Source organism: Lemur catta, chromosome 2 (assembly GCF_020740605.2).
Source record: "Lemur catta isolate mLemCat1 chromosome 2, mLemCat1.pri, whole genome shotgun sequence".
Classification (NCBI taxonomy): domain Eukaryota; kingdom Metazoa; phylum Chordata; class Mammalia; order Primates; family Lemuridae; genus Lemur; species Lemur catta.
This window is the reverse complement of record NC_059129.1, coordinates 141,469,689-141,492,660: the sequence shown is the minus strand read 5'-3', so window position 1 is coordinate 141,492,660 and position 22,972 is coordinate 141,469,689. Positions and strand designations below refer to the sequence as shown.

Genomic DNA, 22,972 nt, shown 5'->3' with positions numbered 1-22,972 from the left:
AGTGCGCTGAGGAGGCGGTTTTAATCCCAATGCTGAACCTGTATCAGATACATATTTATTTTATTTTATTTTACATATTTATTTTAGATTCTTGAAAACAACTTGGCATTCCTTTTCAGCAAAGCATACTTTTCAGAATTAATGGGAGCAAATTTTCACTTTTTTTTTTTTAATTCACTATTTGAACTGCCACATTGGTAGGAACAGGTATAGATTTGCTGTTAAACCACCTCCAGATCCCACTGCCACGTCCAAAAAAATTTCCCAGAGTGTAAGACTCAGAACACAAGCCTGCCTGGCCGTGAGTACTCATGGCCGCTCAGTCCCCTTCCAGTCCCCTGGGAGCCAGCCAAACATGCTGATTATGGCAGGCCCACTTCTAAGTCAAGGAGGTTGGTGGCAACTGCATCTGCTACAAATGAACAGCAATCATGAAAAAGAGGTGCATGTGTATCTGATGACAAATGACAATTAATGACTTCCCCCCCTAAATCCTATTGTAAGTCTTGTCATTGTGTGATAAAGCCTGTTTCACCTATTGCAGTTTGTTCTCGGTCTGTAATAAAGTAAAGGTCTGTGAAATATTTGGGGACATAAGTCAGTATTCAGATTAAAGAGTTATAGAGCTGGAGGAGATGGTGGGAAATAATTCTGTCCTTTAGTCAATCTTCTTGCCTTCAATGAAAATATAAAATAATAAACCTATGTCAGACCATCCCAGTAGGAGAAGAATTAGTTCCATTTTTTTTATGACTCCAAAGGAGATTATACTTTTCTGCTGGAACTCCATCCCAATACCGGATTTACAGCTTTGCACTCTTCAGTTTTTTAGAAGTATGTTTCTACTGACTTGAAAGAGGATGTCAGGTTCTCTAAGGCAATAAAAGGGAAGGTGTGGCCATCCTCGCCATTCAGTGACTTATTTAAATAAGCATTTCAATCCTTAGGGCCTTCCGATTAAGAATATTTCATTGTGACTCATCTCATTGTGCATGTACACCATGACACATTTTCCTACAGAAAAGCCTTTATGAACACAGAGTCAGAGAAGAGTCAGAGAAATATATTATTACAGGTGACGTAAACAGAGGGAAATCCTGATACATTTTTGTTATCTTAATTTTGAATCCTAATTAACTAAAATTTGCTGATGGCTTTGGGGTCATTGAGACAAGAAACTATGTTCAAGCTGTAAGCAAGCTCATGGACACTGATAATACTGGCTCAGGCTGGAGGACTGCCTTGTTCTCATCTTGAATGATTTTCTTTACCCTTTAAGTGGGAGGTGTGGGGGGTGGAATTTGGCCAGACTACCTGGGGAGAGCAAACCATTCCCTGCTCTGTGACCCCTCCAGCCTCTGTCATCCCACCTACAAGCTGTCATGTCATTGTCTGTTTATGTGTCTGTGTCCTTGTTTCCCTCCTTCCGTGAGTAAACCTCTATGAAGCCCCTGCACAGGGCCGAGTGCTGGGCATAGCAGCTCTCAGAACATGTGGGTAAGAGCACAAGGAACTTGAGTCTATCAGGGATGATGGATAAGAAAACATGCTCACCATAACCCAAGTCATTGGACAACTTTTTAAAACACGGAATTTTATTAGGTCCCAACATTACTGAGAATAACAAAAGAAAGGGGAAGCTGTTCCACCCTACAGATGATAAATGCAGACGCTCTCTCAGGGCGCTACGGCTCCAGCTCAGCACACTATATGAGCTTTAATCAGCTGACCCTTCTTGGAGTCTCATATTTTGTGGACTCCTGCATACATATGTAATTAAATATGTTTTTTCTCCTGTTAATCTGTTTATATGTCAATTTAATCTGTAGGGTGAGCGGAAGCCATTTTTTGCTCCCCTACAGCTTTGTGAACATCTCTCGAATGATGGACCAAAAAGCTTTGGGTAAAGAGGCGGCCATGACTGTGGCATTTCCTTGCGTGATCTCTATCGAGGTGCTAGCTTTTTAGCTCTCAGCTCTCACTTAATTAGTTCGCTTTCTGTGTCCTTAGCAAAGCAATAAAATTGAGAGAGAGGAAAAAAAAAACTTAGGCAGGGAGAGTTTTGTTTTATCATTCAGTAAGACACCGCAAGGCATGGGTGTTGCTGGGAGATAACACTTTCAGGTAACTGAGGGCTTTGGGCTTCGCCTGCCCCCAGGCCTGCACTGTCTCATCCTAACAGGCAGCAGAGAGCCTGGGAGCCCAGCCTGATGGGCCCAGGCTGTCAGGGGCCAGCGATGACAATCAGCTCTCCAAGTGTTCCTGGCTGTCACCAGTGTCCGCTAATCAGGGCAGAGATGCATATCTGGGGAGGATAACGTGGGAAATGCTCCAAGCTGTGAACCTTGAAGAGGCCTTAGGAGCACAAACACAAGCATTATCTGGCTTAGCTCCATGGAGATTGGTGCCCAAGCAAACATCTCAGGCCCCTGATTCTCTCATCTCTTCTCTCCTCCTTTGAGCTGGAATTTTCATGAATAATCATGTAGGGCAGAGGTTCTGGGGCAGAGACACCTGAGGTCCAGGAGAACCCTCAGAAACCCAAATCCCGCTGCCCGAGAATGTCATGTAGAGACACCCACCTGGAAAGTGTTTGAAAAGTTTTGGGATTTATTTCCGCTTCTGTCATTAGTATCTGCTTAACTTCAAGGGTGAAATCCAAATCAGGACTCTCACTTACAAAATTAATTCTTTGGTGCTAAAGTATTACTGGACTTTGATACCTCATTTGCCATGATTGGTCTGAACTATCACAAGTAAAATCATGCCAGACCAAGCCCTCCAGCTGGATACTTTGTACTCAAAAGCAAACGTCTTTAGCCCAATCCTCTTGGTTGGCTAATTAAGAGACTGCAATAATGCTACACCAAAACTAATGGGACCTAAATTGTGGATTTCTATGACTTTATGTGTTCTATAGTTCAGGCTGGTGCTGCAGCCGTCAGAAACAGATGTTTGTTTGGAGCACGCTCAGACCAACAGCCTACCCCCTGAGTAATGCCTGGGTGCTATCTGCCCTTGTACAAGATTTGACAAAGCGAGCAAACAAGTGTATCAGACACCCAGAGACAGGGTGAAAGTTAGCGATAACTGGGGACAGCTCTTCCTTTCTGGCTTTCTTTAAACAAATAACTCAGGCAGGAAAATTCATATGCTCTCACTGTAGGACAGTTACACCTCATTTTCTTTAATCTGACTGATTTTCTGTACCCTGAAGTGCTTTTCGTCATCACAGTGCAAAGTGAAACTCGTATGAGTCTTCCAAAAGCTAAAAATAAACAGAGCATCCTTTATTAGAAAAGAAAAACAACTCTGGATTTCTTTGCATTAAAACACTTTTAATTTTCTTATCTTCCCTATGTCCCCACCTCATCCAGCTTCCTTATGGAATAGGGAAGGTGTCCTGCTTGTTTTTGTTCCGTGGTGCTGCAGCTGGGTCCTCAGCCTGGGGTTCTTCTAGACCTGAGCTGTGGAGCGTGGTAGCCACGTGAGCCTCCTGACCCCTCAGATATAGCTATTCCCAACTGAAATGTGTTCAAAGTATAAAAACACACCAGATTTCGAAAGCGTAGTTCAAAAAAAAAAAAAAAAACATAAAATAACTCATTAACAATTCTTATATCGATTACATGTTCAAATGATCCTATTTAGAATATCTTTAGTTAAGTAAAGTATTACAGTTAATTTCGTCTGTTTCTTTTTCCTCTTTTCAAATAGCTACTAGAACATTTAAAATTACTGCTGTTTCAGCTGGACAGCAGTCTTCTAGACTGTTTCCCTTCCTACTGAAGGTTTCAAAATTAGAAAGACACAAGTGTTGTAGAATTTCATGAGCAGAGTATTCCAGGCGGGTGTTATTAGCACCGCATTCTCAGGATCCAAAGTTGATTTTCTAAGTGAGTATTCTCTCCTGCTGCCCTTGGCCCGACTCTCTAGCCACGCAGCAGGTGCTTGGGGTTTCCCAAATCCCTGGGGCAGCTGGCTCAGCTGCTCCCTAGACAAGCCTCCACACTGCGGCCCTGAGGCCTGGCCACCCCACAGCCTCCCATGAAGCCGGGACCCACCCTCTAGCCCCAGCCCCACACCCCAGCTACCTGGGGGCACCTCTTCTGCCCTCCTCAGCATCCCTCAGTGGTCTAGAGTTAGAAGTGCCACCCTTTCTCCCCAAAATGTCCCCCCGTGCCAGCACCATGCCTACACTTGGTTAGTACCCTTTGGGGGGCCTATCATTTCCAGCCGGCTCAGTCGGTCCCAGTTCACCCTCCTCTTCCTCCTGCTCGGTGCCCCCACTGAGCCTTGCATCTGTCACACAGCCAGGGTGCAGTCGACGGCGGGCACGTTACCATTGGCACGCAGCATGCTCTCCATGGGGAGAGGGGATGAGAAGGGGTGAACTGTGACTCCTGTGTGACTGGAATTAGTATGTCCCACGTGTGCGTAGACCCCAGTGTGCCTGGCGCACGGAGAGCACTCGGTAACTCTGGGTTGAATGGATGAGTAGAACCGGGTTTCCGGACGGTACTGTGCACACAAGTCACCCAGGGATCATGTTAAAATGACAGGTTCTGACCCAGTACTTCTGGAGTGTGACCTGAGGTTCTGCTTTTCTAACAAGCTCCCAGGTGACGCTGGTGCTGCTGGTCTGGGGACCCCCTTTCAGGTGCAGGGAACTGACTAGAGCGTGTGCTGTTGCATGAATTTGGTTCTCAGCATGGGTGGGCTTTGCTTCAATTCCTGTCTCACGGATGCCCCAGTTGACAACGACTGTTCCAGTGTCCTTCTCAGTCTGTAACTCCCTCTTCCCCGGGACTCCAGAGGAGCCACAGCTGGTATCACACTGTGTTCGGAGGCTCCGGGACACAGGTGTCAACTCCTTCAGACAACCTTCTTACCAGCACGTGACTGCCCAGGATTTTGGCCTCAAAACCTGGCCCTCCTCCTTTCAAAGCCATAATCCTTTGAGTGTTTGTATCTGCCCGGCCTTGCCGTTCCCTGGGACTTTCCTCCCACACCTGCCCCACCTCTTGCTAGCATCTTCATTCTTTCTCTTTTCCTTCTCTTTTGCTATCTCCAAGCCAGTTCAGAGCCCTCTGTTGTGAATCCTTCTCCACCCCATCATGCCTGTGACCTTAGCCTCTGAGTCTGGCTAATAATGCTCATGTCATGGGACCAAAACTGTGGGCTCGAAGGTCACTAAAGTACTCCCCCCAACCCGGTGTTTTAGTCCTTCCTCCTCGTGCTCTCGGGGCTGAGCTCTCCATTCTCAGCCCTTGGCTGCCCCAACACTGCACTATCCTCTTGCTTCTCGAAAGCGTAGACTTTTCCAGCTACCCCTGCTCATTCACTCTGCAAAGGTTTGTCGATTCCCGTCTATGTGACAATTACTCCTTTAGGCCCCAGCAACTCCACAGTAATCACATGGGATTTGAAGTGACTTGAATTTGAAGTGACTGCAACAGTATCCAAATGTAAACATGCAACTGGCAACATACAGCTTAGGAGAGCTCCGGGACAGGGACAGATTTGGAGTTGTTAGCAGACAGGCCATAGATCAGGCTTCAGGCTAGGACTGTGGTGTGAAGGGGCAAATGTCGTCTCCACGTGCTGTTTCCCACTGACCTCGGCCTGCCTGGAGTCTCTGCAGGCCTGCATCCTGAACTGCCCAATGCGGCACGTGCTCACATGGTGTATCGTGCAGTGCACGGTTGTTCTGCAGCTCTGCTGTTCTTTGCAAGGTTGCCTCTCCACCCAAGCTGTAAGCCCCTTGACTTGGGCACCAGGCATGCCACAGACAGACATGGATCACTTACTGTGTTCCAGACACCCAGATCTTGGGGAGACAAAGATGAATAAGATACCAATCCTACCCATTTGGAAGACGAGATGGGTGAAAGTTTTATATAGAGGGATAAATATTTTAATAGAGGTATGAATAAGAAAGAGATACTGCTTGAGAGGAAAATACGCTGATCGTTTTGGGTGCGGCCGGGGGAGCCAGGCCAGAGCAGGTACACCCCCAAGGCACCTCTATGAGACTGCTCTGCATATGGTAAAGGTTTAATATAGAATTTTGATTGATTGATCTATCATTGACAAACTGCAAAACTTCCAAAGACAAGAGTCTCTAAGATGTGTTAGCAGGGCACCCCCAACATGGCTGGTCCCCTTTCCAAAGCTGGCCCTGCTCCAACTTGCCCAGGGCAGGCCCAGGTGTTCCGAGGAAGCATTTAGTCTCCCCTGCTGTGCTAGAGAGCATAAGGATGCCCACAGGCACATGGGACAAATTGGGCTCAAATTGCCATATGGCTTGGATTTCACATTTTTACTGGCATAGTGTAATCATTTTTACAGAGTCTAGTGCCTTGCTACAGATTGTAAATGATAAGGTCACAAGGATTAGAGACCAGTTAAAAATTATAGAAGACATATGCTGTGCATTTTGCTAATGAATGGCCATATTCAAACATGTTCACTAATTAATGGCAATATTTGAATGGGTCCGCTAATGAATGGCAATATTTGAAAGTGGTGTTGAATTTGATACTCTGTGACCAGTGCTCCATTTCTGGAAGGAGCCAACTGCTCCATAAGGTCTGAGAAATGTCGATCTTAAAGCAAAATCGGCCAGACCTTGCAAGATGTCAAAGGGAATTCTCAGACACAGAAATTTGCCCACCAAGAAGTTTGTTTCAAGGAACGTTGATGGTGTGACTATTATCATCCAATACTTGTGAGAGTTCCGGCTTACTACCACATCCTACTTTAGCCTTTGGAAACCAGAGAAGTCATGACGTGAATTTGAGAACTTGGGGATTTGGAAAACAGGATCCATCGCCGCAGGGCTCTTCTCTAAAATGGTTACAGCAAAGAGTACGTAAGGAAGTGGAGGACTTCGGACAGGGAGTTACTGCCATAGATTGCTGGGGCTGCGGCTCCCATGTCCTCCATTGGGCTGCTGCGGCAAGAATACCTGGCACGTGAAGCTGAGAGCCGGTTCTGCAAAGTTAAGGCCCAGGACATAGCCACAGGTAATGGAACCTGCAGTTGTCCTGGGTCCTGTTGCTTCTCTCTAACCTGGACTTCCAACGTTTGGCTGTCAGTGTTTAAAGCCACTGAGCTTAAATTCACTAAAAGTCCTTTCCTGGCAAGCAGGTCAAATTCAGACCAGCAGGAACAAGGGGATGGACAGTTCCCTGGACAAGGAGCAGGGGCAAGATGAGGTGGGCCTGACTCCAGGCCACTCCTGCCCCTGGCTCAGCTTCGTGGACAAGACTCAAGTGTGCGCAGAGTTATTTCTGTTGCCAGGAACATGTCTCTGTGGTGATACAACATGTATAAAGAAGGTCTGAGCAAAAGTGCTTGGATTTATTTGAGATTCTTTTACTGCAGCTTGACAAAGGTGGTCACTGAGACCACCCCGTCTTGCAGGGGTGAAGGGAAGCTGCCTTCGCACACCTTGCTGCTGAGTGTGTGACTGAGCAGCTTTGCAAGAGCAATCAAAATGTAAAGTCTGTGTACCCTTTGACCTGGTTATTTATTCCTAGAAATTTATCCTACAGATTTTCTTTCACTTGTGTGAAATGACCTATGGGCAGGCCATTCCCTGCAGCTTTGTTTATAATGGCAAAATAGCGAAAGGACCTACACGCTCATCATAGGGGACTGGTTAAAAGAATTAAGGCACATCTATCAACTGGAATATGGTGCAGCTGGAAGCATGAGGCAGCTCAGTATTACTCATACAGAGCAGTCTGCAAGACATGGCTAATGGAAAACCAAAGTGCAGAGCACAATTCATTATATGATATTTCATATGCCATTTTTATTTTTTAAAATACCATACATATATATGCTTGGGAAATACCTAAAATATTTCCCACACAACCAGGCGACAGTGATTGTCTCTGGGAGGCTTTTAGCTGACCTAGAGGAAAGGAGTCATTTTTCACTGAGTATCATTTACACTTTTTGAATTTGTGCTATATGCATGTATTATCCATTTCAAAAAAATATTTTTTAAAACCTGTGACTATGTGAATTATATCTCAATAAAGTGTTAAAGAAAAGGACAAATAAATAGCCCATAAATATTCCTGAGTTTTACAAAAAACCATAACTATTTTGAAGTAGGAAATAAATTTAAATGTCTGTGTCCATAGTTATAGATTGGGCAGTTCAGCTCCCAGCACGCCCTGTCCAGGAGAGCCGCTTCATTGTTCAGAGCATTTATCTGGTCCCGGGGTCGGCTCCGCTGCACAGAAGCCGAGTGGATCTGGTCGTACGTTGTGTGAGCTCCTGCTCTGAGATCCCTGTGCCGAGATGGATGGTAGCAAAGTTTCCAGGACATCATGCTCACAGTGAGTGTGTCGAGCCAGAGTCTGCACAGCTGGAAGCCTAAATGGGCACATGTGTGTCCTTGGAGAGAGGAATGAGAGTGTAGGGGAAGGGAACGTTCAGAGTTCTTTTAAGAAATCCCATGAATGGAAATTAAACCAAGGAAAGTAAGGGCCTTTCAAGGTAGCCAATCCAAAACAAAAATAACTTGAGGGATGCAGGGTGGCCGAGGTCACGGCATCCTGTGGTAGAGAAGGTGGCATTGTGTAGCCATCCTTGATGACTGGTGTAGAATTTGAAGAATACAAAGCATGTTGGCTGCTGAGCTGTATCCAGCCTCCTTAAAATTATTTATTTTTAGCCCTTTGGAGACTACACGTAAAAGATTGTCTTGTTCTGTTTGCATTGAGAGGTTGGCACAGTTTAAGATTGCTTCCCACCATGAGATTCTGTGATTTTAAGATGTTGTGTACTTGAAAGGAAATAACCTCACTTTCTTCTTTTCAAAATTGTGTTTTAGTGCATTATAATCTAACACCACTTCCGTCCTGTGGCCCTGTCTTGTCAGAACCAGTTTCGCGTATTTCAGCTGCTGGTCGGTCACCCCACGGGGTGCCTCGCTCTTCCGATACTGTTTTTCCACACACGGAAGCAGCTCTTGTGTATCTCTGCTGCCATCTTCTGGGAAGTTAGACACCAAAAAGAAAAATATTTCATCTATTCCCAAAGTACAAGTGTGCGATTCAGGCTTCTGATGTTCCCCTTGAGTACAGTAAGGGGTCCTGAGATGGTATTTGATTCTCTCCCATTCTTTTAACACAGAACTTCAGCGCTGCAGGAGAAAAATGAACGGCACATAATAGAACACTTTTATAATAGATGCAGGCATGACAAAAAACAGGCACAAAGAAATTTTGGCTTTCATAGCAAGATCATTCAACTTTAAGGATCAAAATCTTATTTTAAGGGTCATTACTTGTAGATACCGACTGGCTCTAAACTTCATTGATCCACTGGAATATTCTGATTGCTTTGGAAGCTGTTCATTTGGTTCCTTTTCATGCTACCATAGAGAAAATATGCATATATCTCCTTTTGAATGTGTCCATCATGGGCACAGGGGAAATCAAACTCAAACATCAATCAAGTGACTACTCCACTGACATGATATAGAATGATTAACGTGATGGGCCCTTCCCATAGCTCCGTGCTAGTCAGATTGACTCAGGGGCCCAACAGTGACTGACCTCCGCGTGTCTCTGACCAGCAAAGAGAGGCCAGCATCCCTTTCTACACAGCATTCTCGTAAATGTGGGAGTTTACAAGCTTGGCATTTCTGAGAATGTCCCAGTTTCACCAGAGACTTTCAATACCAGTCATTATTATCAGTATACTGGGCAATGCTCACTATCACCTTACTTTTCTATAGAATCGTATGGCTTATAAAGCATCTGTAACCCTATGGGAATACTATTTATTGTGTTTACCATGTGCCAAAAGCTGTGTTTAATATCCCTTATCTTATTATTCCTTCTTTGCAGATACAAAAACACTAAAGCAAAGAGATGCTAGGATCACACAGATAATAAACGATTGACAAGGGCCTCTGACTCCAGATCTCTCTGACTTAAAAGGCTTTGCTTTTAAACACTAAGCTATATCTGATTTTTAAAAATATAAATATCTATTACATGAGTTCATGAATTACAGTATGTAATTCTTTCATTGCGAAGGTCCAAGAGTTTACTCATCTTAAAAGTAAATACCCAACACGTATTTGTTGTAAGGCAAAATGTAAGACTTCAATGTTAAGAATAGTTTGGTTATCCATTAATAGAAAAAGAAATTGACTTACTAAATTTAGCCTTTATTAAGTAGATTTTTAAAAATTTTATGCCTCATCTTAGGCATTTAGGATGAGCTGATTACTACAGTTAAGTGAGAAGTTTGGCACCAAGCTTTCAGGCGTGAAAATGTACTGGAGGAGAATGTACAAATAGTAGTTTTATACATTAGTCCTTTTACAAAAGACAATAAATAAATGGGCCTAGTTAAATTTTTTCTATGGAAGGTGCATCAGCCATGACTTCACCAGAGAGGCAAGACCAGCAGAATGTGTGTGTGTGTGTGTGTGTGTGTGTGTGTGGGTGTGTGTGTGTGGGTGTGGGTGTGGGTGTGGGTGTGTGTGTGGGTGTGTGGGTGTGTGTGGTTGTGGGGCAGGCTAGGCACCTCCTGAATCCACGGGGCCGACCATCAGGAAGGACTGGCTGGAGCTCTCGGCTCAGCTGGACGCTGCCATCCACAGGTGAAATCTCTTCCTCCCCAGGGAAGCTCTGCTCTTAAGGCTGTTCAACCGATGGCATCAGGCTCCCTCAGGTTAGCTGGGATACTCTCCCTTACTTACAGTCAGCTGATTACAGATCTTAATCACATCTTCGAAATACCTTCGCAACAACACCTAAACTAGTGTTTGAGTAACCGGGGACTGTAGTCTAGCCAGGGTGACACATAAAACTGTCATCACAGCAGCTAAGATAATACAGTCCATGTATTTGACTGCTTTCTAATCAAATCTAGTAAGGGAATAGAGGTTAGAGAACAAAGAAAGTACGTATGTATTACTTTTATAATTTTTTTCAAAACACTGAAAAATGCTTTTAAAAAAATTATGGAAATGGGTAGCATTTGTCAGATCTATCCCAAGAGAAGGTGACCCAGGAAAGAGATATTAATACTATATAGACATATACTATACATTTCCTGGTATACTAACTTCCATTCAGATAATGTTTATTCAAGGTTTGGAGACGTACGCATCTTAAAGGAGCCTCAGCAAATGTGAGGCCATGATTAGTTAACAGCAAATCCCAGGGTCAATTCCAGCCTTCTACATTGTCGGTTAAAGAAAGACCCACGGGCCGCAGGTAGGAGACACGCAAGTCAGCAAAGGGAACGTGAAAACTGGGAGCTGGCTTAGTCTTCTTCCCAGAGCTCGCCCTCCAGAAATGGCTGTGCCAAGGGGAGTGCTTGCAAACTGCCCTGAGACTTTCTCTCAAGGAGTTTTGGACCTGCCTAAGCCAGAGTTCTCCAAACTTCCTTTGTTCACCATACCCTTATCAGCTCGGTAAGTTTTTCGTGGCATTTCTAGGCCAAAAGAAATGCCTAACAGTTCTGGTTATTAAACAAATGGCACAATAAGAATTAATATCTTCACAACTTCATAGGCATCTGAAAAATTTGTTCACATAAATTGAAAAAAAAAATTTTCATTTCATTCTCAAATAATCATATCTTTGTTCCAAACAGATGTATACATCACGCTTACTTTATATCACAGTAACCTCCAAAAACCCAGGTTTGCAAAGATATGATGTCACAGAAAGGAAGGTAGCACATCCACCTTAACACTGGGTTAACTACCTGAGTTAGTAAATCATATACACATGTGACTAACAGATGTTGAGTATCACTGTGTTTTCCTCAAAATTTCAAAATCCCAACGCACCCCATGAGTTTGTTGCAGCAACCCAGGGCACCTTGCTGCACAGCATGGGGACTGAAGGCCTGAGCTTTTGTACAAGCACCTGAGTCTTGAGTTCCGGATAATGTAATTAAAAACCCAAACATTTTCAAGATCAAATCGGGCCTTCTACATATTTTCCCATTTTGTACGTGGCACATTCATGTTATTTAACCGGGGAGGACCTACTGCATGATATATCTAAATTTAAATTACACTCTCTGAATAGAAGCAAATGAACAAGTGCGTTGATGTTAGATCGGCAGCAGCTACTCCTGCACCGTCTGCTTGCCTTGTGCCGTACTGAAGGAGTGAGTCTTTGGTTTTTATGTGCTCTCCCTTTCCGTTATTTCTTTGTAGTACTGGTGTGAAAGGAAATTTAATGTCTTTGTGTCAGGAAAGGCCTATTTATTCTGACAAACTGATCAACCTCCAGGGTGTTCCTCTACCATGGAACTGATTTTATATCTCATCCACTAGCTAATAAGATGTGAATGGTTTTCCCCTTCACGCCTAGAGATCAGACTTGCTTCCCTGCAAAGCAGTAGGTGAGATCCTATAGCCAGTTCTCCGTGATGGGGCCTCATGTTCACAGTTTTCCAACAGAGCATGTAAGCGCAGAGTGAGGGGTCTGAGGCAATCCCAAAGATTAGCAGATAAATTTAAAAATGAAAATATCTTAGGAGGAAACCCTAGGACCAGCCTCACTATTCACTGGATTGAGCTTTCAGTCCAGAGAATAAAATGTCAGAAACTAAAACCTGGTGCCGTCAGTGATTTGTGTAAGGACAGCCTGCCACACACGCCCTCTCCCACCAACCCGAACCTCTAAATGAAGTTTCTGTCCCACAAAATTTGAGTTCATGCTCTTTACTGTGAGAAGAAATAAGAATACAATATGCTGAAAGTGACGGCTCGAAGATCAATTGTGGCTTCTCTGTAGAAAAGGCCATTTCCTTATAAAATGCTTTCCTTTTTGTTTCCTGTGTCCTGAGATTAAAATATTTTTCAGATGAGTTTATTAGAACAAGAAGTTAGACATAGGGAAGGGGAGAAGTCTGTTCTCATGGTGAAGACAACGCAACATGAAGGAAAAATGGTGTTGGGGAGGCTGATCTTTTCGAGGCCAGAAGGAATGGGGATATATTTTGGGATAGGGTTGGTTTTACATCCTGTTTATTTTTGTTTTTCAGTTCAAATCAGTCTTGTCTTACGTGAAACTGGGCTACATTCCTGGCTTCTGCTATAGGATATTAGCTTGAGAACTTGGCCTCTGGAAAGCTTTTGAGTCTTCTAGACTCAATGTCATTCCTGTATCAGTTATTTATTGCTGTGTAAAAACCACCTCAAAACGTAGTGATTTAGAGCAGCAACAGTCCATTTGTAATATGGCCAGCCACGTACCTGGCAGGTTGGTGCTGGCTGTACAGTAAAGGCACAGCCGGGGTTGTTGTTGAGGCTGCGGCCTCAGCTCCTCCCCTTGTGGGCCTCTCCGTGGGCCGTTGGGCTTCCTCAGCACATGGCGGCCAGGCTTTAAGAGCGAGGATCCCAACAGGAAGTGGAAGCCACCAGTTTCTTAAGGCCTGGGCCCAGAGAGTGGCACACCGTCATTGCCACTACATTCTAATGGTCAGGTAGTCGACACGTCTGGATTTCAGCAGGGGAGACATAAAGCCCACCCCTCAGAGGGAAGAGCATCCTACCAGTGTGCGTCTGTGCACGTACCACCAGCATCACCCACATGCCATACTCAACAGGCGGCCCCCTCTTCTCTGCTGAAACCCTTTCTCTGATACAGTTTCTGCTCTGGGAGTTGTTGCCCCCTGACTAGTAAGGGAACCAGTTTTCTAGCAAAGAAACTCTTTCCTCAGCTGCGAAATGAAGTAGGGAAAAAGTTGTCTCTGACTGGCTTCATCTCCTTAGAGTTAGGAACACTTTACCGTATGCCAGGCACGGTTGTAGCCACTTTGTATATATTACCCTGCCTGCCTCTCAGAATGTCGTACGACACAGTTATCATTGTTATCCCGGTTTCTCAGAGGGGGAAACCAAGGCACAGAAACCAAAGTGGCTCCCACGAGGTGTTTCAGGTGGCAGGTTATGGGACGATGACTCCAATCCAGTGTGTCCTAACGTGGACCCACACCCTGAGCCACTACAGCAACCTCCAGAGCACAGCTGGTGATGATGGAAAAATGTAAAGTACTTTCTGGAAGGTTCCAGTGATTCCAGACAGACAGCCTTGAACGACCCTAGCTGACATTCACTTTCCCAGCTTTTTTCATTGTAAGATGAAAGGTAGAGGACAGGTGACCCCTTGGGTGTCTTTGTTTCCATGGCATGTGAATGTGGAAAGGAGCCACCACCCAGTGAGACGACCCGCTGCAGCCCATGCATTACCTCCTGGGGCGGCCGCGGCAAAGGACCACAGGCTGGGCAGCTTAAACAGCAGAGGTTCATTTTCTCACTATTCTGGAGGCTGGAGGTCCAAGATCAAGACGTGGGCAGGTTCGGTTTCTCCTGGGGCCTCTCTCCTGGGTTGCAGATGGCCACCTCCTCGCCGTATCCTCACCTGGTCCTCCCTCAGTCTGTTTCTGTGTCCTAATCTCTTCTATTATGGACGCCAGTCAGACTGGATAAGGCCTACCTTAACAGCCTCAGTTTACCTTACTACTTTAAAGGCCCTACCTCTGAACACAGTCACATTCTGAGGTACCGGGTGTCAGGGCTTCAACGTATGCATTGGGCTGGGGGTGGGAGAAAGGGAGAGACAGGATTCAGTCCATAGCAGCCCATTTCTTCTTGCTATCATGGGCTTTCAAAAAAAATAGACTTTCAATACAAAAGCAAGTCCATTGACATGGACATACAAATCTTTCATATATGTAAACAAATATATAATGTAAAATTCTTGAAGTTGTTTTCCTCGTTTTCCAGCACCAATAATACTTGGCTCCAGGTATTTATTTGCATTACTGTCTCTTCTGCAAGGCTGGAAACACCTGGAAGAAAGGAAATGCGACTCATCATTCATCTTTGTAACCCTGCTGCAGTGCTTGGAACATTCTTTAAAGAGTGAACAGTCTCATTAAAATATAACTTGATTTCTCTTTGCAAAAAGTAATTTGACATGGAAACCCTCACGCAGGTCAGAGGAATGAATATAATGAGTCTGGAGAAGGAGAAACACGTTACGGCTGAATGCAGTCTAATGTCCCTAATTAACAGATGCGTGTTCTTTTGCAGCTTGTCTTTTGCCGGGAGTGTAAAGAAGCGGACCACGACGGGGAGTGCAGCGCCCTGTTTGCAGCCTCGGGAACGGTTGCTCAGGTACACAATGCCCACTCGTTCCTCAAAGCAGGGCTCAGAACACCTGCGGGGGGCCGGCCTGCTTCCAGGAGGTCACTGAGGGTTACACTCTGAGAAAGCAAACAGCAGACTGGTCGCTTACGGCCATGGGAATGGGGCTCTGGCTTCTCCCAGGACTCCCTGCCTCAGGGGGGAGCATGGGCTTCCCAGTGGCCATGTGAGGTGTGCCAAAGCTTCCATGATCTCGTATCCCCCGGCGAATATGGAATTAGGGGTAAGGCACAGCAGCATGGTCAGAGGAGGCTTTAGAGGGAGATAAAACAATTCAACAACCTCTCAATGGGAGAAAGCCATACTAATTCTACTTTTATTTTTTTTAATGCGTTTGTTTAGAATCTTTGGTGAAAACTATCCCCATGAATGACATGTGTAGAAGCATTATATTATGCAAAGATACCATTGTGTTTTAGCAATATCATGCACTATGCTAAATTGTATTTCAGTCCTGATTAAGTAAAGAACATGTTTACTGAGCCTTCCCCTCTGGGGTGCGATCTCAGGCTTAGGGAAATGCAAATACGTTTTCTTTTATTTATTAATTATGATCAACTAAACCTTAAGGGAAAGAAGTAAAAACTTCAACACCGTTGATGAATTTTCTCATTATTTTTCTCTTGATATAGATGTTAACAAGAGTTTCAACACCAAATCTATGCTGTTAAATCTTTCAGTCATTTTATTCATAGGAACCTAGTAAATAAATAGACATGGAAATCCAAGAAAATTTTAATTTTACAGTAGAGAATTTTAAAGATCTGACTGCTCTAAACTCAGAGCATACAGAATTATAACCCTATATGGTATTCTGCAGATGTGTTTATCCAATTATCAGCATAACTGAATAATGAATATAATTGGTGAATTTAGCTCTTCTCATCCGCTCCTACATTGTGGGCCATGAGCATATTGGAGATTTAGGACGGAGCTGCCATTTCTACAGCAGAGGCAGCAAATGCTTTTTCTGCTGATTGTATTTTAGCTCAGGGACATTCAAACACGAGCTCACTGGGTGCTGACAGCAGGAGCAATACTGGCCCTGTGACCCCCTACTTCAGGATCACTGTTGCAGGGGAGGGTAAGCCCGAGGCTCTGGGAAAGGGGGACAGCCTAGCAATTTGCAGCCAGGAGCTCTCAGGACAGACGGGGACAAAGGCTTCCACGTGGCAATACTCGAGACCTACAGTAGGGGGAGAAGAGCGTCACTTAACCTACAGCTGTGCATGCAGGTCCCTGACCCTCCCATTCATTCTGCACTCAAGGGAACCTCGCGGCCTTGGTGCTGAACAGTGAGGTAGCACAAATAATAAAAAAAAAGTCATTGAAACCTTACTCAACTCAGAAAAATAGGAAAAAGAAATTTAGCCTTGACTTTAAGCATAGATGACCACTATCAAGGGAACTGTGTCTGCAAACAATATCAATTAGCACACATTAAACTGAGCATCTGTATGGGCGGGGCAGCCTGCTAGACCCTCTGGAAAAACGCGTGGATAAGGATATTTCCCTCCAGAGGCTCCAGGGGGAAACCTGGAGGAGATTTACAGGAAAATACATGTCCTAATGACAGTAACATGCTAAACCGAAGTGTAGCAAACACATAACTTCATATAACGCTTCCCCAGAAAGTCACGGAGGGGGGTCAGAGTCTGTGGAGAGGACAGTTGCAGCAGAGGCCAGGACCCCTCAACAGCCTGTTCTCTCCCTCCCTGCGTCTCCAGGCCCAGGGCAGTGTCTGGTCTGTGGACATTTAATAGAGGTGGCTGCGTGTTGGTTGCAGCTACGAAGAAGAGACGTTATTCCACCCATTCAACAAATGTGTATCAAACACCTATGGCATTTTAGGCATTGTTCTAGGCACTCAGGAGAAAGCAAGATGAGTCCCTGCTTTTGTGGCATTTTGGTTACTTCAAACAGCCTGTCTGGTAGGGGACCTGGGGACCTGTGGGTTAGTCCAGGCTGGGGGTATCCGGGAGGGAACTCCGGGAACAGCAGCTGCGGCTACATCTCCTCGCAGTGAGGCTCCTGCTCTGGCTCCCGAGCACAGGCCCCGCCGCCTGGTCCTCTGATGAGACAACAAAGCAAACCCACCAACCAAATCGGAAAAAAATGTCTGGCGGTCACCGTTGCCCCAGAACAGAAGGCAAGTACTTGGGTTCTTGGCTGCCATTTTTTCCTAAGTCTCTGATTCAATCAGCATCCACAGGAAAGAGACCAACTCCAATGGGCACGTGAAGAGATTTTAACAGAAGGGGTGACCCACGGAGATGGGGTGGGGTCACAAGAACCACACACAAGGTGGAGGGTACCTCGAGTCTAGCATCTAGGGAGTGTGACCATCCGGCCTGCAGGGCCAGGAGGAGGAAATGGGTTGCCTGACTCCCCAAGCTGGAGCGTGGAGGGGCCTCGGGACAGGCGTGTGCGCACGGGAGGCCAGCACTGCCCAGCAGGAAGGAAGCGCTGGACATCCCGACCTCTCTCTCCCACCTCTCGTCTCTGGCTCCCATCAGCCACTCCCAGCCGAAGGCAGCCCTGGGAGCCTGGGGACACAGCCCAGGGCAGCCGGCCTTCCCCATGCAGGGCAGAGGCGGGGAAAGAATGCTGAATGGCCAGCACATTCTCTATGGGCTAATTTATCAAGCTTCAAGCTTCCTTATTTCAACCACAGCTACTCTTGGAGATGGAAACGGATGAACCAAACATGCTATTTCATCAAATTGCAAGACCCAATTCCATCTGGTAACAGAATGAAGGGTTTTTATTCTAACAGAGCCAGCTTATTTTCTGTTTCCTACATTCCTCTCAAAGGGCAGTGATCCGGGAGGATGACCTCTGCAATTTCACTGACCTGAAATCTTTGAAAGGATGACACTGTCCACATCGAACCATAAAATCTAATTGTAGCTCCCTTGGAACTGAGGCTTTAGATGCATCCTCATGTCTGAATTTTGCTAATATGAACAAAATACTCTCATTAGCCATCTTCACAGTTTCCTTTCAATTCAATGCACTTGCAAGATGTTTTGCTGGTAGCTGTTGTGACTACTGTTCACTGTTCTTCCTTTCAGAGCAGATTGGTTTCTGCTCTTTGATACTACACTCTCCAGCCTGACAGGCCCATTTCCCTTGGGTCCCAATCAGCTTTTCCTAGCAGTTAGGCCACTTGACCCAAAACTTAATGCAGTTTTTAATTAATACAATAATTTTTTTTTTTAAAAAAAAAAGCAAACTCCAAAATTGGTATTAGAATATTGAACAAGTTTTAAATTGAAACTGCTGGGAGTTTGGGGAAGCGGTGATGGAAGATCGATTTGTCACAGGCCAATGAAAGTCTGACCCCATTCACTGTCCTGTGTTCTGGCCTATTCATTCTCCTCCTAAGTTCCGGTTCCTGCCACATCATCCCCCAGGGTTTTCTAAAAACAAAACACTTGCTCTTGCAAACCACATAAATTGATTCATTTTTCCCAGTGGTCCTGAGTAGTTGATGTTACTCTCCCTATGCAACACGAAGGCAGACTGAGACTTGCAGGGTTTGCATGTGTGTGTGTGTGTTTTGAGACAGACTCTCACACTGTTGCCCAGCCTGGAGTGCAGTAGTGCAACCACAGCTCACTGCATCCTCAAACTCCGAGGCTCAAGCAATCCTCCTGCCTCAGCCTCCAGAGTAGCTGGGACTACAGGCACATGCCACCACCATGTCTGGCTAATTTTTTTTTTTTTTTTAGAGACAGGCTCTTGCTATATTGCTCAGGCTGGTCTTGAGCTCCTGGCTTCAAGTGATCCTTCCACTTCAGCCTCCCAAAGTGCTGGGATTACAGGTGTGAGCTACCGTACCCAGCTGAGACTTCCAGATTTGTAATGGTGCTTATAAAGCCACAGGGAAGTCAATTTCAGTTTCTGTAACAGATTTAAGTGTTTGGGAATAGTGTCTGCTCTCTCTAATTAACATATCTACAGTGTTTAAGGGGAACATGCCCATCCGTGCCTACAAGCTCCTACTCACCCTTCAAGACCTAGATTATGTGTCACCTCCATTAAAGCCATCTGCCCACCCGACTCGTTCCTCTAAACTTTCAGACAACTGCACATGCTTCTGTTATACATTCATCACACTGAAATATTGTTCCCCTATCTCTTCACTAAAAGTCTGGGCTTCATTAGTGCAATGTTTGTACCTGTTGAATCTTTATAGCCCCCAATCCTGGCACATATTAGACACTCATTAAAAGTTTGTGAAATAAATGACAACTTCCTCCTTCAACCCGTACACCTCCCTCCTCACCATGAAGCTGGGAAAACACTCTCTAGAGCAGGCTGTAGCTTTGGGGCTGGCTTTTGTCTCAGTAATCTTTTGAATCATTAGAGAAAGTAAGATTCCCACAGTTAACCTCAATTCCCTCTGCCTCCTAAAAATTAGAAAAATAAAGCCACCATTTTGCCTGGTATAAAAATAATAACGTATACTTGGATGGTACTTGCTTACAAAGCATTTTCACAGACAACATCTTATTTTGAGCCTCATCTCAACTTTTTGTGACAGATTTTGCTTATCGGCAAGGTGCAGGAGGGAGAGTGGCTCACAGCCGACAGGCACCAGATTGTCGTTTCACCCAGGTCTTTGGGAGCTGCACCAGCCAGAGCCGATGGCACTCCAGTCCCAGTGAAGCAGCAACGTGGCATTTCCACTGTTCTTACCGGTCACTCTGCCTTTTGAGAGAGGGAGACGAGTGGGTTACTACTGGCTCTACCATACCAAGGATGGCCAAAGAGGACGGTAACAGTGACCAGACTCTTAAATGAGTAAAACAGGCATGATTAAACTCATGGACCTCCCAATATTTTGATAAGGGTGGAAAGATTTATATCACTTTTCCTCTGCCTTTCCTATTAAAACGAACAGAACAACAAAAATGCATCAAACAAAAGCCCTGGAGCGCAGTCGTGGCCAACTGCAGCCTGCAGGCCTCCCGCCAACGTTCACTGAGCAGAACCATGGCCACTGGCGCTGAGTCCTTCCAGTAGCTTGAAACCGTATGTTTATGTTAAATATATTTCTAAATGTTGAGAATTAATTTTTTTAATTTTAAACTCATCTATAGGGAGAATTTTGGCTGTACCCTTTGTGTTACACTTCCTACATTATGTGCCTTTGACCGTCATTTTAGCTAAGCTTTAATTTCTTATAACCAGTGGAAAGAAGGAAAAAGAAGGATATTCAGTAAACATTTATAAAGCACCTATTATGTGCCATGCACAGTGCTCTGTGTTTTGGACACAACATTAAAGATAGACCTGGCCTCTGATCTCACGAGGTTTATAATCTAGTGAAGTAGAAAAACAATTTAACCAATAATTAAAATATTGTACATGAAGAAGCACAAGAGAGGAAGTTCAGGATGCTACGGAAGCATGAAAATCATGTCCAACCAGTCTTCTCGGAGGTTCAAGGAGCTGTTCGTTGAAAGAAGTGCGATTGGAGACCTAAAAGGATGAACTATCCAGGCAGGGAGGGGGCTCCAAGGTGTTCCAGGCAAACAGAGTGCGGAGTTATGGACATGACAGAGAATGGCGTGTTCAGCGAAGTGGAGGAAGCTCCTTGATGGTGGCTTAAAGTGACAGTAGAGTGACAACAGACCCAGCTGGAGAGGGAGGCAGAGGCCCACAAATAAAGGGCCCTAGAATTCATGTTGAGAAGGCTGGAATTCAGCGCAGTGTGAGGCATTAAAGGGAGTACCAAGAGATGCCACAGTGGGTCTCCCGGGCGGCAAATGTCTTCTTCCCATTTATATACTCCACTGCATGACTGCGGCCCCACCTCCTCCTGTCACCCAGTTATCCCTTCCTTGCCTGCTGGTCCCTTGGCAAATGGAACATGAAGTGACCACATGGCCACTGTAGTTTGAAGCTACTGGAACTCTGGTAGAAGTGTTCTCCCAATGACACCAGGGCCTGGTGCAAGGCCATGTTGACAGGTGGGGAGCAGAAACTGCCAAGAGGGCCACTGGGTGATGATAAGAGGGGACAACCCTACTCCCACCCCTTGCTTCCTGGACCATGGCATTCTGCTTGCAACACAAGGTGGGGGTTGTGCATTCAGAGTGTGAACCTTGTCTTAGAGGGCAGCCCCGTCTCACAGCGGAGCTCGGGCTGCATCTTGTAAGGCAGGTCCATCCCTCTTACCAGGGCAACAGCTTTTGGGTGGTGCAGTATGTGGTAGGACCAGAGTACCCCGTGGTCATGTGCCCCGTCACACATCCTTTGCTGTGAGGTGGGTGTCTTTGGGCCAAGGCAGTATTGTGTAAGAGCCGTTCACTGCTGTGACACGCATGACGTCCTGGAGTTGGGAGACAGGTGAATTCACTATTGCTGGGATCTAGATGCCCAGTGTATTTCCTGAATGGCTTGTTGGTTGAGGTAAAACAGCTTCATTGATGCCACTCCTCTTGAATCCTTGACTCTGGGCACACGGTCTAAGTGGCTGTGCAGACAGGACAGGTGGCTGCGACAGGTCTGCGTTAAGGTGAGTGCGTTGATCTCGGGCGCGCTGGTGAGGACAGCCCAGCCCCTGCACGGCGCGTCCGCAGCGCTGAGCCTCTGCGCCCAGGTTTGCTCTGCAGAGCAGAAATGGCCGTGGGCTGATAGTCAAAGGAACAGTTGGATCTCCTCCTTCCAGGAACTTCACTCAAATGCTTACTGCCTTTTTCCTCACCTGGCCCATGGGGCTCAGTGTGGATAACGCAATGAGAGTGTGTGTGGAGCAGCATATAAATTGCAAGGTACACACGTGGTGAAACTCGGGTTTGGGTTCTTTAAAGCTGAACGCTCGATGTCAGGCACTATAGAGAGAGGAAATGAAAGATAAGACTGAAAGACACACTAAGGCACGCATGCACACACGCACACACTGACCCGTCACGCGTACCCACGCAGGCAGATCCTTACCACACAGACGCAGGTACTTCAGGAATCCTCTTCTCTCCTGGGACTGCCACGCAGGAGAGCCAGTGCTGAGCACCTGCTGCCAGCCTCGCTGGCATCAGCCTCTTGCGCGGGGCTTCCTCCCTCTGCAGGTGCCTTGCACCTCAGGGGTCGCTCCCAGCCTGGCGTCCCCACTGGGGGCCACAGCCTGCCAGGGCCTGCCCCCAGTGCAGCCCTCCACCCACACCCGCCCAGAGTCCCCATCCTCAGTAGCCCGACTTGGGGCCTCAGGATTCCAGAGGAGTTTTCGGATCCTGGTAGAACTGCTAAAAAGAGTCTAAATGTAAATTCCTCACTTGAATTTTCAAGTCTATACCCTGTAGACTCGACTTCAAAAACAAGCTGTTTGAACAACTCTGTAATGTGGAAAATATTTTTGTAGAAACTTACCACACATACACACCACACAGGCATATACATCACACACATACCACACACAGCACACACATAACACACATCACACACACCGTGCACATCCACACCATACACACACACGTGTAACACACACCACATACATCACACACGCATCACACACATACATACCAGACACTCCGCCCACTGCACACCACACGTCGCACACACACCGCGGGACTTGTTCGTTCTCCACCGTGGGAAAACAGGCCCTGGCCCTGCTCTGCCCGCCCCGGCGGCAGAGCCCCTCTCGTGCACCAGATGGCGCCAGCTCCTAAGGGAGATACCGTGTTTTGCAAGAAACAAAAATGAAATGACCCGGGAAAAAAAGAACGAACACCGCTTTCCAAGGCTCCCCAG

The 22,972-nt window shown here is 45.9% G+C and overlaps 1 protein-coding gene across 1 annotated transcript in view; it reads left to right on the top strand.

The window, feature by feature from the left end:
- Nucleotides 1-22,972, top strand: part of PRKN (parkin RBR E3 ubiquitin protein ligase) — a 1,113,312-nt gene that overhangs the window by 1,071,778 nt on the left and 18,562 nt on the right. The window contains exon 10 of the mRNA XM_045544705.1: nt 15,101-15,184. Within this exon, the coding sequence (XP_045400661.1) occupies nt 15,101-15,184 (84 nt within the window). The remainder of the gene's footprint in view (nt 1-15,100; nt 15,185-22,972) is intronic.